General features: G+C 41.3%; 1 protein-coding gene across 2 annotated transcripts; it reads right to left on the bottom strand.

Moving 5' to 3' along the window:
- Positions 1 to 769: 769 nt before the first annotated feature.
- Positions 770 to 12,969, bottom strand: anxa13 (annexin A13). 2 transcript variants are annotated; one of them, XM_080418110.1, is made up of 11 exons: positions 12,820 to 12,969; positions 9,241 to 9,316; positions 8,576 to 8,670; positions 6,102 to 6,269; positions 4,648 to 4,681; positions 3,475 to 3,554; positions 2,526 to 2,594; positions 2,206 to 2,307; positions 2,008 to 2,083; positions 1,441 to 1,553; positions 770 to 926 (listed from the first exon to the last, which is right to left on the bottom strand). In XM_080418110.1, the coding sequence occupies exons 1-11, from the start codon at positions 12,832 to 12,834 to the stop codon at positions 807 to 809; spliced, it is 948 nt and encodes a 315-aa protein (XP_080274236.1). In that variant the 5' UTR covers positions 12,835 to 12,969; the 3' UTR covers positions 770 to 806. The 2 variants fall into 2 exon arrangements, with proteins under 2 accessions (XP_080274236.1, XP_080274235.1); XM_080418109.1 differs by having other exon boundaries at positions 6,102 to 6,272; positions 12,820 to 12,968.
- Between the last annotated feature and the right edge of the window lie 614 nt (positions 12,970 to 13,583).

Raw genomic sequence — 13,583 nt, forward strand, 5'->3', positions numbered from 1 at the left:
ACACACGGCCGGAACCAAAGGTACCGGTATCACCTAAAATAATTCCCCGCGATCAAGGGCATCATAATTTTAGGGCCTACCCAATAAACCCTTGATGCGGCGTAGTTTAGCTTATAGGAATAGTTTGTTTGGTATATCCATCCTTTCTTCCAACCCTTAGCGACTGGCGAGACAAAACGCGATTTATACTCGATTTAGCATTTAAATGCTAACATCGGGAACCAAGACAAAGCGGCGCCCGAAAAACCGGAACCCACCACACCTGGAACCACAGGGTTTTCAGTAGGCGTGGCCTAGACTGGATCACACGGGCCATTCATTAATAAATGCCAGGCTTTCCTGGTAGTCTGGTTATAAAGGTTATAAAGATACAGGCTGCCATTATTTTTTCAATGGAAGCCAGCGACATGAAGATACAAAGACACAGCCGACGTTTGTAGCTGCTACAAAAATCTGAAACATGCTGCAAAGCTACAAAAAAGGTTGAGCTGAGAAAGGTTCAACTTTAGCTACAAATATGCTGTGTAAGCTTTGTATTCTTTGTATCTTTTGTATCTCTGCCAGTGTGAACGCTGCATAACTACAGTATGTTGGACTCGTATCTACGGCCTCAACCCTTCCCGCTCCAACCCAACAGTAAGTTGTCAACAAGTCGGACCGAGAGTAAGTCGTGTTAGTTTGCCCCGAGAGGGATGCAGCAGCACCTCTCTGTCCAAATGTAGGCCCTCCCTATGCTGTCTCACTCTCCTCCCTGTCACCCCCCCCCCCCCTCCTCCTCCTCCTCCTCCTCCTCCTCTTCCTGGCTCTCAGTGGCAGATGGCCAAGAGGAGACGCTTGAAGTCCCCGCCGCACTCGTCCCTGATGGCGTCTTTCAGAGACACGTCGTACTTGTCCAAGTACAGGTCTTTGATGGTCTCCAGATCGTACTGCCGATGGACAAAATGAAACGATAAACATTGATATGAGTCCTGGCATTATTTATCAAGCTTACACAGTATTGGATGCTTTAAATGAAATACCTTCTGTTTCTTTACCTAGAGATGTACCGATTCCGATACTCATAACTTGCATATCGGTCGATACCGGTTACGGATCCGATACCAGTGTGTAATTTAAAAACAATCTAGGCCAGTGGCTCTCACAGTGGGGTCCAGGGACCCTCAGGGGTCCTTGAGGGGGTTCCAAATGGACCCTTATATATCTGTAACTCTGAGAGTGTACAAATGGAACCAAATGGACCTGTAGGGTCCATTTGGTTCCATTTGTACACTCTCAGGATTATGAGGGTCCTTGAAATCAAAAGGTTTGAGAACCACTGGTCTTGGAATAAATGTAAATAATTAATAAATAAATGATAATCGTTAAAGTGCAGCTATAGTAAGCTTTTCCGATACTGGTATCGATATCGGAACGACTCTACTTTCCACCACGTTACCGTACCTCAGAGCGGCACACGATGATCCGGATCATGGTGTCCTCGTCGGTGCCCGCTCCGTCCATGGCATCGTGCAGACGTCTGGCGAAGTACAGCTGGGGGTTCTTGGCAACTCTCACTGTGGCAAAGAAAGAAAGAAGAAGAACAGGCTTTCGTGAGATTTCTTGCCAGTCAGCCTCTTCTCTCCCCAAAATAAATATATATTATACACAGCAAAGTCAATTTTTTTTTGTTTTTTTTTTTCAAAATTTGGAGTAGCCAATACCTCCTGTTTCTCCCCAATGTTGTATCCTACTGACTCACCTGCCAGTGAGGAGCCCCCACCGGGAGGACGTAGAGCCTCCGTCCTACTCCTCCCGCCCAACACTCCCCGCTGACAGGTGCCCCCCAGCCCGTAGGAGTACATGCAATGACCAATATCACCCTCCCCGCCCGGCCTCCCTTCCCCCAATTGTGTTGGCCAGATAAAGCCGGATTGCACCACGGTGGATTCAAACTCACAACCTGGCAGGGACTTAACCACTGCGCCACCCCCGAGCGCCCTATTCAGATACTTTATAATGAATACATACCAATTGCAATGTAGCATTTTTGCAGTGTCCCAGAAGTCTCACTCTCAAGGGCATCCAGGATTTCAGTTTGAGAGAGCTGCAAAAAAAAACAAAAAACATGGTTGAAATCCAAACATAATTTGCATATTAATCCAAAATGTAGCCATGTTGTCAACTCAAGAAGCAACATAGTTGCTATATGACTCTACAATTATGTACCTGCTCATAAATCTTGAAGGTGGCTTGGAGTTGCAGATAGTTCCTGTTGGCCAGAATGTAGCTGAAAGTATTCTCATCTGTTCCAAAACATCCTTCTCCAGCCTACAGTAAAAACAAATACCAGCAGTTTATGTTAAGCTTAGATTATTTAATTGGACAATGATGAAACACAAAGGCAAAGTAATGAACACAAATGAACAAGAGAACCTGCAGTAGGTGATAAACAAACATGTTGTGGTTGGAAGTGGTGTAACAGTATGAAGCTATAAATATTGACCAAACAACTCAGTCAGAGGGTTGTATTTTATGAATAATAGTACCTCAAATAGAGCGGTAGCGTCTGCTTCGGCCAGTTCCTCGTCCACATCGTAGGTTTCATCTCTGGTACCCTAGACACGTGAGAGAGTGGATGTGAGGCGATGTGAGGTCCCTCTGTCTGGCTTCAGGCAACAGTACCGGCCAAGCCATTTGACTAATGAAAGGGAGTCTGGAACGCAGCCCAGTTTGTGTGTGTGTGGGTGCGTGCGTGCATGTGTGTGAGTGTGAGTGTGAGTGTGAGTGTGAGTGTGAGTGTGAGTGTGAGAGTGAGAGTGAGTGTGAGTGTGAGTGTGAGTGTGAGTGTGTGTGTGTGTGTGTGTGTGTGTGTGTGTGTGTGTGGTGGAAAAAATACTAAAATGTTTTACTTAAGTAAAAGTATCAATACCGCAATGTAGAAATACTCTGTTACAAGCAAAAGTCCGGTAATAAAAATTACTTGAGTAAAAGTACGAAAGTATTGGCATCAAAATATACTTAAAGTGCCAAAAGTAAAATATTTAAATGTTTGAAAATAGCAGATCTACAAGCTCACAACGCGTTGCGATACGACACGTTGTAAGCTTGTAGATCGTCTATTTTCAAATAGCCTATGTATAAAATAGGGCTGAAGTGGTTAATGTATGTTTTATAATATAATGATTTATATCTGCAAAGCAGTGCATTTGACTAATGAAAGGGAGTCTGGAATGCTGCCAGTTTGTGTGTGTGCATGCGTCTATGTGTGTGTGTGTGTGTGTGTGTGTGTGTGTGTGTGTGTGTGTGTGTGTGTGTGTGTGTGTGTGTGTGTGTGTGTGTGTGTGTGTGTGCGTGTGCGTGTGCGTGTGCGTGTGCGTGTGCGTGTGTGGCGAGTCGAAGGCCAGGGAGTGCGTTCTTGATTTCAGTCCAAAGGCTGCATTGAGTTACATTGCATGACAGATTGCCGGGAATAGAACAACGGCCGAGGCCATTTACCTCTAAAAGGGCCATGAGCAGGTTTCTGACATCTCCACTCGTGTCTCCTTCGATGTCTTCCTCAAGGTCACGTCCATGCACTAAAAGCAAGACATAACAAAACATAATGTAAAAGAAAACTCCAGGAAACTAAAGATGTGTAATATGATACGGGATCTAGTAACAAATCTACACATGGAGCCTCCCAGCCTGGCTCCTGTCCCGTCATCAAAATACAGTAAGCTCAATGCTACACAGTTAAAATCCTCAGTGCTATTTTAACAGACTGTACACATTTCTACAATCTTGAAGTTAAAGCACCACTATGTAACCTTTTTTTTTAATGAATAACATGTAATTGTGTCCAATCTGTACGGTAGAGTATGTTAATACAATATAACTAATACTATTGGGGTGGTTGTATTTTGTCTCCCTGCTCTTCTATTGAGACATTTAGATCGTGTCAAAGGTCATGTCTCACCTAGATACATGATCTGACACAAATTTTTACCTGATGGTCAAGATTCCATTTATCCCCTGAGCAAGCAGGCAGACTCTATTAGCCCAATGGTAAAAATGACAGCACTTGCGCAGGAAACCGGGTTCAAATCCGGGGTAGAAGAGGAAAGTTACATAGTGCAGCTTTAAAAATTCTGTTTCTTAAATAATACATTCGGTAACACGGATGGTATTTCTGTGTGCTGTATATTTGGCATAGCCATACTTAACATACACAAACATTAGTAGATGTAGGCCTATATAAAGGTTACTGTGCAGTATTAGGCTACATGACATTAGTGGTTGAGCTTCTCCAAATAGGGATATTTATCAGTACAATCAACAGTCAACAATGGGATGACGGTGAGTAGGAAGTCGTCGTGGCTAAACAAACGGGACGTTTACATCACACGGCTATCAGACGGCCAGGTGGTGACAGGAACAATACAGGACCATGTGTATGTGGGCCAAAAGTGACTCACTGGGACTCCTCCCACTTTCCTCCAGGAGTCATAACAATACAAGGAAGTGAAATCGATGACATTGTGTAATAATGAGCATGTGAGCATTTCAGCAAACAGCCTTCAGAAGAGTTTCGTGCCAAATCAGATATTCCTCTTACGTTAAAGATTTTGAAGGATGAATGTTTTTTTCCCCTCTAAAACACAACTAATTTGCTTAATGTAATTTGCTTACCCTGAGAGTAGCACTCCTTGAACATGGCAATGTCCTGTTGTAAAAGGCAAAAACCAACAGTTATTATTTCATTCCTTTAAAAAAATATGTTCTAAACATCAATACATGAAAACAATGAGCAGTTGATTGAAACTTAGAACAAACATTTCTTTAAAAAATCGCCTGAAAAAATCATCTATCAGGAGACCACAAGGGGAGGTAAATGTAAATTCCCATAAAAAGGAGGGTGTCATTCACTGCCGCCGTTTTTCCTTATTCTCCTTTGTACGTAATAGGGTTTTGTATTTGTTGATAACATTTATTATTCTGTTAGTGTTTTATGCTATGTTGATACATTGAATAGAATACATATACAGTAGGACCACAATGGAAACAAGTCCCCAGGACTTTTTTTTTGTGTTATCCTTTTAGCCGTAACCCATTAAGACCTGGAACGCATCTGTGTCACTTTAGATTTCTTTGGCTACTCAAAAATATATATTTTTTTCAAGATTTTTCAAAAATAGCAGATCTACAAGCTCATAGCACGGCACTCGGTGCCGCGCTATGAGCTTGTAGATCTGCTATTTTTGAAAAATCTTGAAAAAAAAATTACATTTTTTTCCAAAAAAATTAGAATTTTTGTAAGAATCGCCTCAGGTCTTAAATTAAGGGAGAATTCCGGCCGACGTTTTTCTTACCTTTTATATGATGTTATATTGAGTGGTACAGTAGAAATAATGCATAACTCCATCCCGAGTAGACCGCAGCTAAAAACCCCAGCCTATGGGACTAGCACTAGGTGGCGTATTTCAATAGCTTTTTCTCTTTTTTTTGGTGAGATCTAACTTGTAGTTATGGACAGAAATTCCTCCACAATGTTCGGGTAAGTACCGTAATTTCCGCACTATAAGCCGCACCTGAATATAAGCCGCAGCAGCTAAATTGAATGATTTGTACATATATAAGCCGCACTGGACTATAAGCCGCGGGTGTAAAATCCATAGATTTAGGAGGTCCCCTAGTGGCCGTTAGCTGTAAAAATCCATAGATAAGCCGCACCGTTATATAAGCCGCAGGGTCGAAAAATTGGGAAAAAGTTGCGGCTTATAGTCCGAAATTTACGGTAGTGTAGTGTTTGCAAAAGTGACGTGGATGATGACGTCACGGGTGAAATCTCGCCTTGCGATACTTCCGGGAGGCGCTTCCAACATAAACGTTGAGAACGTTTTAGATCACTCACTGTACCACGTGCTGTTTAAGACGCGGTGCCGTGACTTTCAGTGATTCCCCCCCCCCCCTAAAACATGATCATCAGGAACACATAAAACACCATAAAAACACCACCAGGGGGCTTAATGAAGTTCTATCAACCTCATAGACACATGAAAGACAGAAAAAGCGCAAAACCATGGCACCACCTCTTTTACATTTCTGACTAATAAAGTATTCAATCGATCAGATTTGTTACTGACAGCGTTGGTGGCCGTGCACAGGATCTCCACCAGCACGTCTTCGTCGGTTCCCGCTCCCTTCATGGCCTTCCTCAGCTCCTTGACGGCGTAGACCACGGGCGGGTCCAACATGGCCAGGATGGCGTTCTCGAAGTTCCCGGACAGCTCACTCTTCAGCTTGTCCACCAGCTCCTGATGAACAGGCGAAGTGAGATAAGAGACAGAGAGGGGGAAAAAGAGACAAGGGCAGGCAGAAAGAAAGTGGACGAGAAAAGCCATGCGTGTGAAAAGCAGACACAGAGAGATCAAGAGAAAGGAAGGGGAGGTGTTGAGTTCAAGTACTGTCATTTATTAACCCCATTAAACCCTGGGGTCCCTATTTGGGGCATGGAATTCATTATACGTGAACATTGCAAGCAGATACACAATTGTAAACAAAAATCTACAAGTTCACAATTCATCGCAATGCGACACCGTCATGATTAGTACGAAGTAAAAAAAAGGCTTAAAGGGATAGTTCACCCCATGGAGACTTGAATTCATGGATATTTTTTTGTTTTTGGTCTCATTCCTAAACCAATAATTTGATGACCAGTGGACCGGTAGGCAGCGGTTCCGTTAAGAGCCACAAAGGAGATTCTTTGTCAGGGGTCAGCACCATGCCAGCTTGTGGTGGACATTTTCTCAAAATTAGATTTTTGCCACGGACATACAAAATAAGTGGTCAATAATGTTACCAGAAACCATAGGCAGAGAATGGGGAAAGCTAATAGTCTATTTGGATACAGGATAGGTGGGCAATAGGGACATATGGGCACCTTCATGTAAAATTGGCTATTTTGTCCAAAAGAAAATCCATGTGAACATGCACAGTACATCATTATCAGACTTAATTTTATCCTTCAACTTATTGTTTATGCCCCAAAATGACTGGATGTACAGGTTTTGTAGCAATTTATAGCAATTGTAGAAAAATTAGACCTTAATTGTCGAATGTTTAAGCATGTTCTAATCATATTTTTGCGAACGCAGCGGAAGGAGGCGCGCCAAAGGCGCGCCTCTGCGCAAGTGGAGCTTACTATGAAACCGTGCTTGGCTTGTGTGTGTGTCTGCGATTCTGTGTGTCTGTGTGCACTGCCTATGTGCAGCTGTGTGCAGCCAAGTAAATGTCCAATATAGACGTACCATACATCAAATGAAAGGTCTTTGAAAACTGAACACACCTGTCAAGGTTGCGTTTAAGCCCCCCCTAAGTCGGGGTCTACGAACAAATACTTCGGCCTCGGATTTTGGCTCCGCCCCCCCGGAAGTGGGTGAAACAGGCACTTCAAACACTTTGTTGAATTGTTCAAAAACATTCAAAAAAAATTTGGGGTGAATTTTTATTTTTCTAAGATGCTCCTTTTAACGCAGATTTTTTTGGTATTTAAAAAAAAAAAAAAGCCTTCGTTTTCGAGCTGCGTTCGCTTACCGCGTTCGCGCGTCTTACTTGTAATTTACTTACTTCAACGTTATGATGTAGGCTTAATAACAGCAATTAAGTGTAAACAATAATGCACAGCTAATGATGCAAACTAAAGTTACCTGTTTGCCCTCTCCACCCCCCCTCTCTTCTCTCTTTTCTGTCTATTTCTCTCTCTGTGTTCTCTCTCTCTCTCTCTCTCTCTCTCTCTCTCTCTCTCTCTCTCTCGATCGACCACAAAGAGCAAGCAAAGCAGTCGCGACTCCTGCTGACTACATTAAACGTTGTAACGCTTGCTTGCATTCACCCGATAATGAACTTGGGGTCAGCTAATTGTCCTAGTTTCATATCCATTTGACATTTAACTTTCCCACGACATTAAGACGGACTTCATTCTCTCCACTTCCTCCAGTGAGTACCAAAACGCTCGCCCCTCAGTAAACTATTCATAAACCTAGCCTTGTTCCTAAACGTAACCTCAGTAAAACTATGGCTAACCCTAAACTTATTTCTAATCTCAGTAAAACAAATACAGCAATACAAGAACCGCATAATACACATTCAGGAAATATTAGATTGTGAACATTTAGAGAAGACATATTTTTATTTACATTATAATTAAATAAATGTATATATTTTTCATAATTTCTTTCTCAAAATCAAAAAATTGCCACAGACATGGACAAGTCTCGCCACGGACACGTCTGTCCGCGTATGGACATGTTGGTGACCCCTGCTCTTTGTGTCTCGTACCGGAACCGCTGCCAGTCATCAAATTATTGTCTTAGGAATGTGACAAAAACTAAAAACAACTATCCCTATCCCTTTAAGAGGTTAAAAAGTTGAATACTAGTTTTAAAATGTTTCTTTTGGCAACGATCAAGACACAAGGATTAGTTACATCTTATTCTGTGTAAGCTTACGTCATCTGATGGTGTGAAAACGTAGTTAGTATATAAATTAGTTAGTATATAAATTAGTTAGTATATAAATTAGTTAGTATATAAATTAGGCATTACTGAAAGTCACTCACATCGTCATACTTGTCAACGTAGGCCTGCTTGATGATCTGACGTTGGTATGAGCTGCGATTGGCCAGGATCTCAATGATGGCCTTCTCATCAGTTCCTGAAAATGCAGCAAAATAATATTACAAATATTATACATTATTATCTATGCAGCAGTGTTGATTTCGTCGACTAACAAATCTGTTGACTACCTTTTTTCACTGACGAAGACAAAACTAAAACTAAACAAAAACTAAGCTATGATAAAACTAAGACTAAATATACTGACAATCTCGTCAACAAATAAAAGCTAGACTAAAATGTTTGGAAGGGACTAGTGGAGAAGATATCCAGTAGAACTAAGACAAGTCATCATGGGTGCGCACAGGTGTCACAGAACAAAAATAGTTGATCTACAAGCTCAAAACTCGTCGCAGCGCGACGAGTTTTGAGCTTGTAGATCGGCTATTTTCGGCATGCAGTGAAAAATACATTTTCAACTAAAACTAGACAAAAAGTAAAACATTTCAGGTGACTAAAATTAGACTAAAACTAAACAGAATTGTATTCAAAAGACTATGACTAAGACAAAAAAAAGACATAAGTTGCTGTCAAAATCAACATGCTATGCAGCATGCTTGTTTGTGTAATGGCAGTGTTTAAAGTGAAACACTGAACTATCTGAACTCACCCAGTCCTTTGCAGGCTTTCTTGATGGCCTTGACGTCAGCCATGACATCGAAGTCCTCGTAGGGGACAATGGTGGGCTATATGATGATAAAAAAAAAACACATCGTTATTACACAACTGCAACACTTCCAAGACATTACTGAAGTATCACACACTTTCATATAGCATCCATATACTTACCGACATACAAGCAGATACTTCCTGGTATTGATTGATTGAATATTTTATTAGGCAAAAAAATGTAAAACAGCACAGTTACATTTAAAATGCTTTGTCTAAAAGGTCAGTTCAAAAAGGTCCTTGCGGTCTTGTTTCCATTGAGGTCCTTGGTATTCAATTCATAGTCATATATAGTGGCACCAACAGTTCAAATATCAACACAAAAATACAGGGGAAAAAATAACACTATACTGTATGTACAAACAATGGGGGGGTGAGAGTCAAAGCAATAATAACACTATACTATATGTTCTACCTCCTTTTTTGTGAATTTTCAGGGCTGTTTTAAATGGTCCCAGCGAACTGCATTTTTTGAGGGATGGGGTCAGACTATTCCAAACCTGGGTGACAGTGCTGTAGAAGGAGAATTTGCCCATGTTTGTTTTATGGGTGGGTGGTACCAGATCGTTGTTAACGCTCCCTCTAGTTTTGTGACTGTGGGTGTCACTAACTTTTTGGAGGTATTTAGACAGATATATAGGGGGCATTTCAGGCAAATTAGCATTTACAATTTTGAAGACTAATCCCATTGAGTGGGAGAAAGGTGGGTCATGGGCCCCAGTCCGAGAAGTAGTCGAATCAGTTTGTTTTGGGAGGTTTGAAGCTTAGTCTTCAGTGACATTGGTATCTATGTATGCTATATCAAAGTGTGTCATGCAGGCATAGGCCTATTATACACCAATGGTTCCCAAACTGGGGGTCGTGATTTTGGGGTCCCCAGATGATTTGCTTAAACAGTAAACAAACCAACATACAAAATAAGACCAATACTACGTCAAAAGTAACCAACAAATTATATTATAGCAAATGACAAACATTGGCCAAATTGTCAAATATTACCTAAGAAATTGTGAAAATACGCCAAGGCGTTACTTGTGAGCTTGTAGATCGGCTATTTTCACAATATTTATCTGTGGAATCGAGTCAAACTAAATGTAATGCCTCAACAAGGACATTTTGGGGGCGGGGTCACAACCTGAAAAGTTTGGGAACCCCTTGTTATACACACTGTAAGATCCTCGCTGTTAAATTCTACATTTGTAACTCAGAGAGTGTACAAATGTAACCAAATGACCCCGCGGACCATCTGTAGCCATGCAGGCTACGGGCTTGGAGTAGTGTAGTGCAAGGTCGTGTTACAAAATTCATCAACGTGTAGATTAAGCCGGTTCAGGGGAGGATTATGCAATGAAGTTGGACTAACACTGGTGCACCGTGGGGGAGGGGCGGTGGATTCAGTAATAGAATGCACACACAGACTGTGGAATTTAGGGCCAGCTGTCTTTAGTGTCTTAACTAAACAAAGTTGGTGAGGTTTCACTGAGGCCTTGTGAATGAGCTCAGTGCTTCTCAAACATATTTTGAGATTTTTAGGAAATAGCAGATCTACAAGCTCACAGCTTGTCTTTACATAGCCAATGTAGTATAGTGATCAAACTTATCTGCCTCTACAAAGTGAGTGACACTCACAGCCACAACACTAGAGGGAGCGGCTATCACCTAAATATAGAACAAAAACATGGGAAAGTACTCATTCTACTGCTCTGACACTAAAATGTGGAATGACCTGACAGACACCATCCTTCCATTAAAGGATGTTGATTGTGAATCACTGGTTTCTTTCAATCAAAAATGCTGTATTAACTCATTTTTTGCTGTCCTCATTAAGGACCCCTGGGGGTCCCCGGGCCGCACTATTGAGAACAACTGAACTAAAAAAAGTTATGTGGGCTCGGGGTGCACTGACTGAGGCCTTGTGAATTATCTGAATGGGGACAGAACACCAACCCCCTTCATCCATACAGGCCCATGGGACCCCCCCCCTCCACCCTCTCTCTGCTCATTCATCACATCTAACGGAGCTCAGTGGTGTAAAGTAACTAAGTACATTTACTCAAGTGCTGTATAGTAAAATATTGAGGTATATTTCTACTTTACAGGAGTATTTCAAATTTCCGGTAGGCCTATTTTACTTAGGCCTACTCCTACTCCATACATCTCAGAGGCAAATATTGTACTTTTTACTCCACTACAATTACTTGAAAACTTTAGTTACTAGTTACTTTGTAGATTTGGATTATTATTACAAAACATACATTAACCACTTCAGCCCTATATTTACATTTCAGCCTTTTGAAAATAGCAGATCTACAAGCTCACAATAAGTTGCGATGCGATGCGACGCATTGTGAGCTTGTAGATCTGCTATTTTCAAAAGATTTTTCGACATTTTACACATTTTGAGAACTTGTTAAATAGGACATTCTGCATAATGAGTACTTTCTACTTTTCGTACTTTAACTACATTTTAATGCCAATACTTTTGTATTTTGCTCAAGTAAATTTGGAATTCCGGACTTTTACTTGTAATGGAGTAAGCTTTTACATTGCAGTATTGATACTTTTACTTAAGTAAAAAATGTGAGTACTTTTTTCCACCACTGCCCATGGGACACACCACCCTCTCTCTCTGCTCAGTGCCCATTCATCTACACACACACACACACACACACACACACACACACACACACACACACACACACACACACACACACACACACACACACACACACACACACACACACACACACACACACACACGCAGATCTAACGGAGCTAAGATGAATTCCGCAGAGGAGTGGCCCAGCATGGCCGTGTCCTCGCGTTATTACACCGTTACAAACGTTTAGTCACTGTGTCACATCATCTAATGAATGGCGACATGTTTAAAGAGATCATACAGCAGACTGTAAACTTGAAATAACTGTCGGATAGATAATAGTGGACCACTGTATATTTAAATATTATATACATATATTATGTAAATCACTGTAGGCTAGCTAATATAGTAGACTACTGTATATTTAATACATTTAAAGTGATCATACAGCAGGCCCTACTGTAAACTCCAAATCACTGTAGTGTAAACCTAGGCTAGCTGATACATTGTCACAATAGTCAAAGCGATTTGGGGTTAAATAAGGCTCGATACAAAGACGATCAGACCTACAGCAAATCGATCATTCGGTTCATTCCTATATTTAACCAACCCTATGGTCATCTGCATAACCGCTTTCTACCACTATTAATAAATCAAGGGCTGCTGAACTGTTTTATAAATAGATGCAAGATAAGAAGCAAAGAGGAGAATGTGATCCTCGGCCTGTCTGTCGACTTTTTTTTTACAGCAAACATGCGTTTAGTCTAGCCTTATAGGATCAGGACACAGATGTATTTTATAGAGTCTGATGTTCGTAGATACGAAAGTGAGACTCGATCAAATACACCTATATGATCGTCCTGATCCAAGGCTACGTTTAGTTGCGTAAAACTAAAAAGGTAGAATAATTTGTGAACCTACTTGACAGTTGCCCATGTTAGGATGTTGTTGCTGTAGGCAGTAGACAGACAGTAGACAGACAGTAGACAGACAGTAGAGGCTACAATGTAACAATGCAGAGGATCAGAGGTAGAGAGAAAGTCGCAACACTGTGTCACAGCGCGTACTGTTATAGCAGGGACAAGTGTGTGACGTCAGCACGCAGTAGTTGGAGCTGCGCTGACCGGTGCGTTTCTATGGGTTCAATCATTTACTAGTCTGGCATAGCCAGACAACTATTCCACAATCTCGGAATGCTACATAGACCGGAAACATTTAGACCCTATGTTATATAGACCGTATGACCAGAAACAATTGAAAATCGTCGGAGGCAACAGTCTACTCTGGCCACGCGAGACTAATCATTTACTGTCGATAAGGGCTAGCCCTGAAACGTGACTGTCATATCATGACAGTCATGGCGCAACTTGTTCATGGTCTTGGCATTTTTTCCATTACAACCCGTTACATCTAAATAAACGTTCACATTTCTAATATAAAGTATTTACCCCACGGCCATAAATGTAACCAGTTGAAACGCTTGGGTCTACGTACCTGCATCTGTGGTATTGTTCAATAAAAAGCCTTTTAATTTGATTGGTGGCCATTTCTTTAAAATGTCTTTCATATGCTTTCAACTACGCGAGCTTATCGGTTGGGAGGTGTATTGCACTCTGATAAATTATAACTCTACAAAAATATGTCCGCCAATTGGATTACATTTATTTTTATTGAACAATACGGAA

This window comes from Gymnoscopelus braueri (assembly GCF_963280865.1).
Source record: "Gymnoscopelus braueri genome assembly, chromosome: 21".
In the NCBI taxonomy this organism is placed as follows: Eukaryota; Metazoa; Chordata; class Actinopteri; order Myctophiformes; family Myctophidae; genus Gymnoscopelus; species Gymnoscopelus braueri.

Bases quoted from the DNA above. Each gene is read 5' to 3' on its own strand.
- anxa13 (XM_080418109.1), bottom strand. The intron at 6,273-8,575 runs GTGAGTGACTTT...CCTGTTCATCAG, and splicing joins ACGTTGACAAGTATGACGAT to GAGCTGGTGGACAAGCTGAA. The intron at 3,555-4,647 runs GTAAGCAAATTA...TCTTGCTTTTAG, and splicing joins CAAGGAGTGCTACTCTCAGG to TGCATGGACGTGACCTTGAG.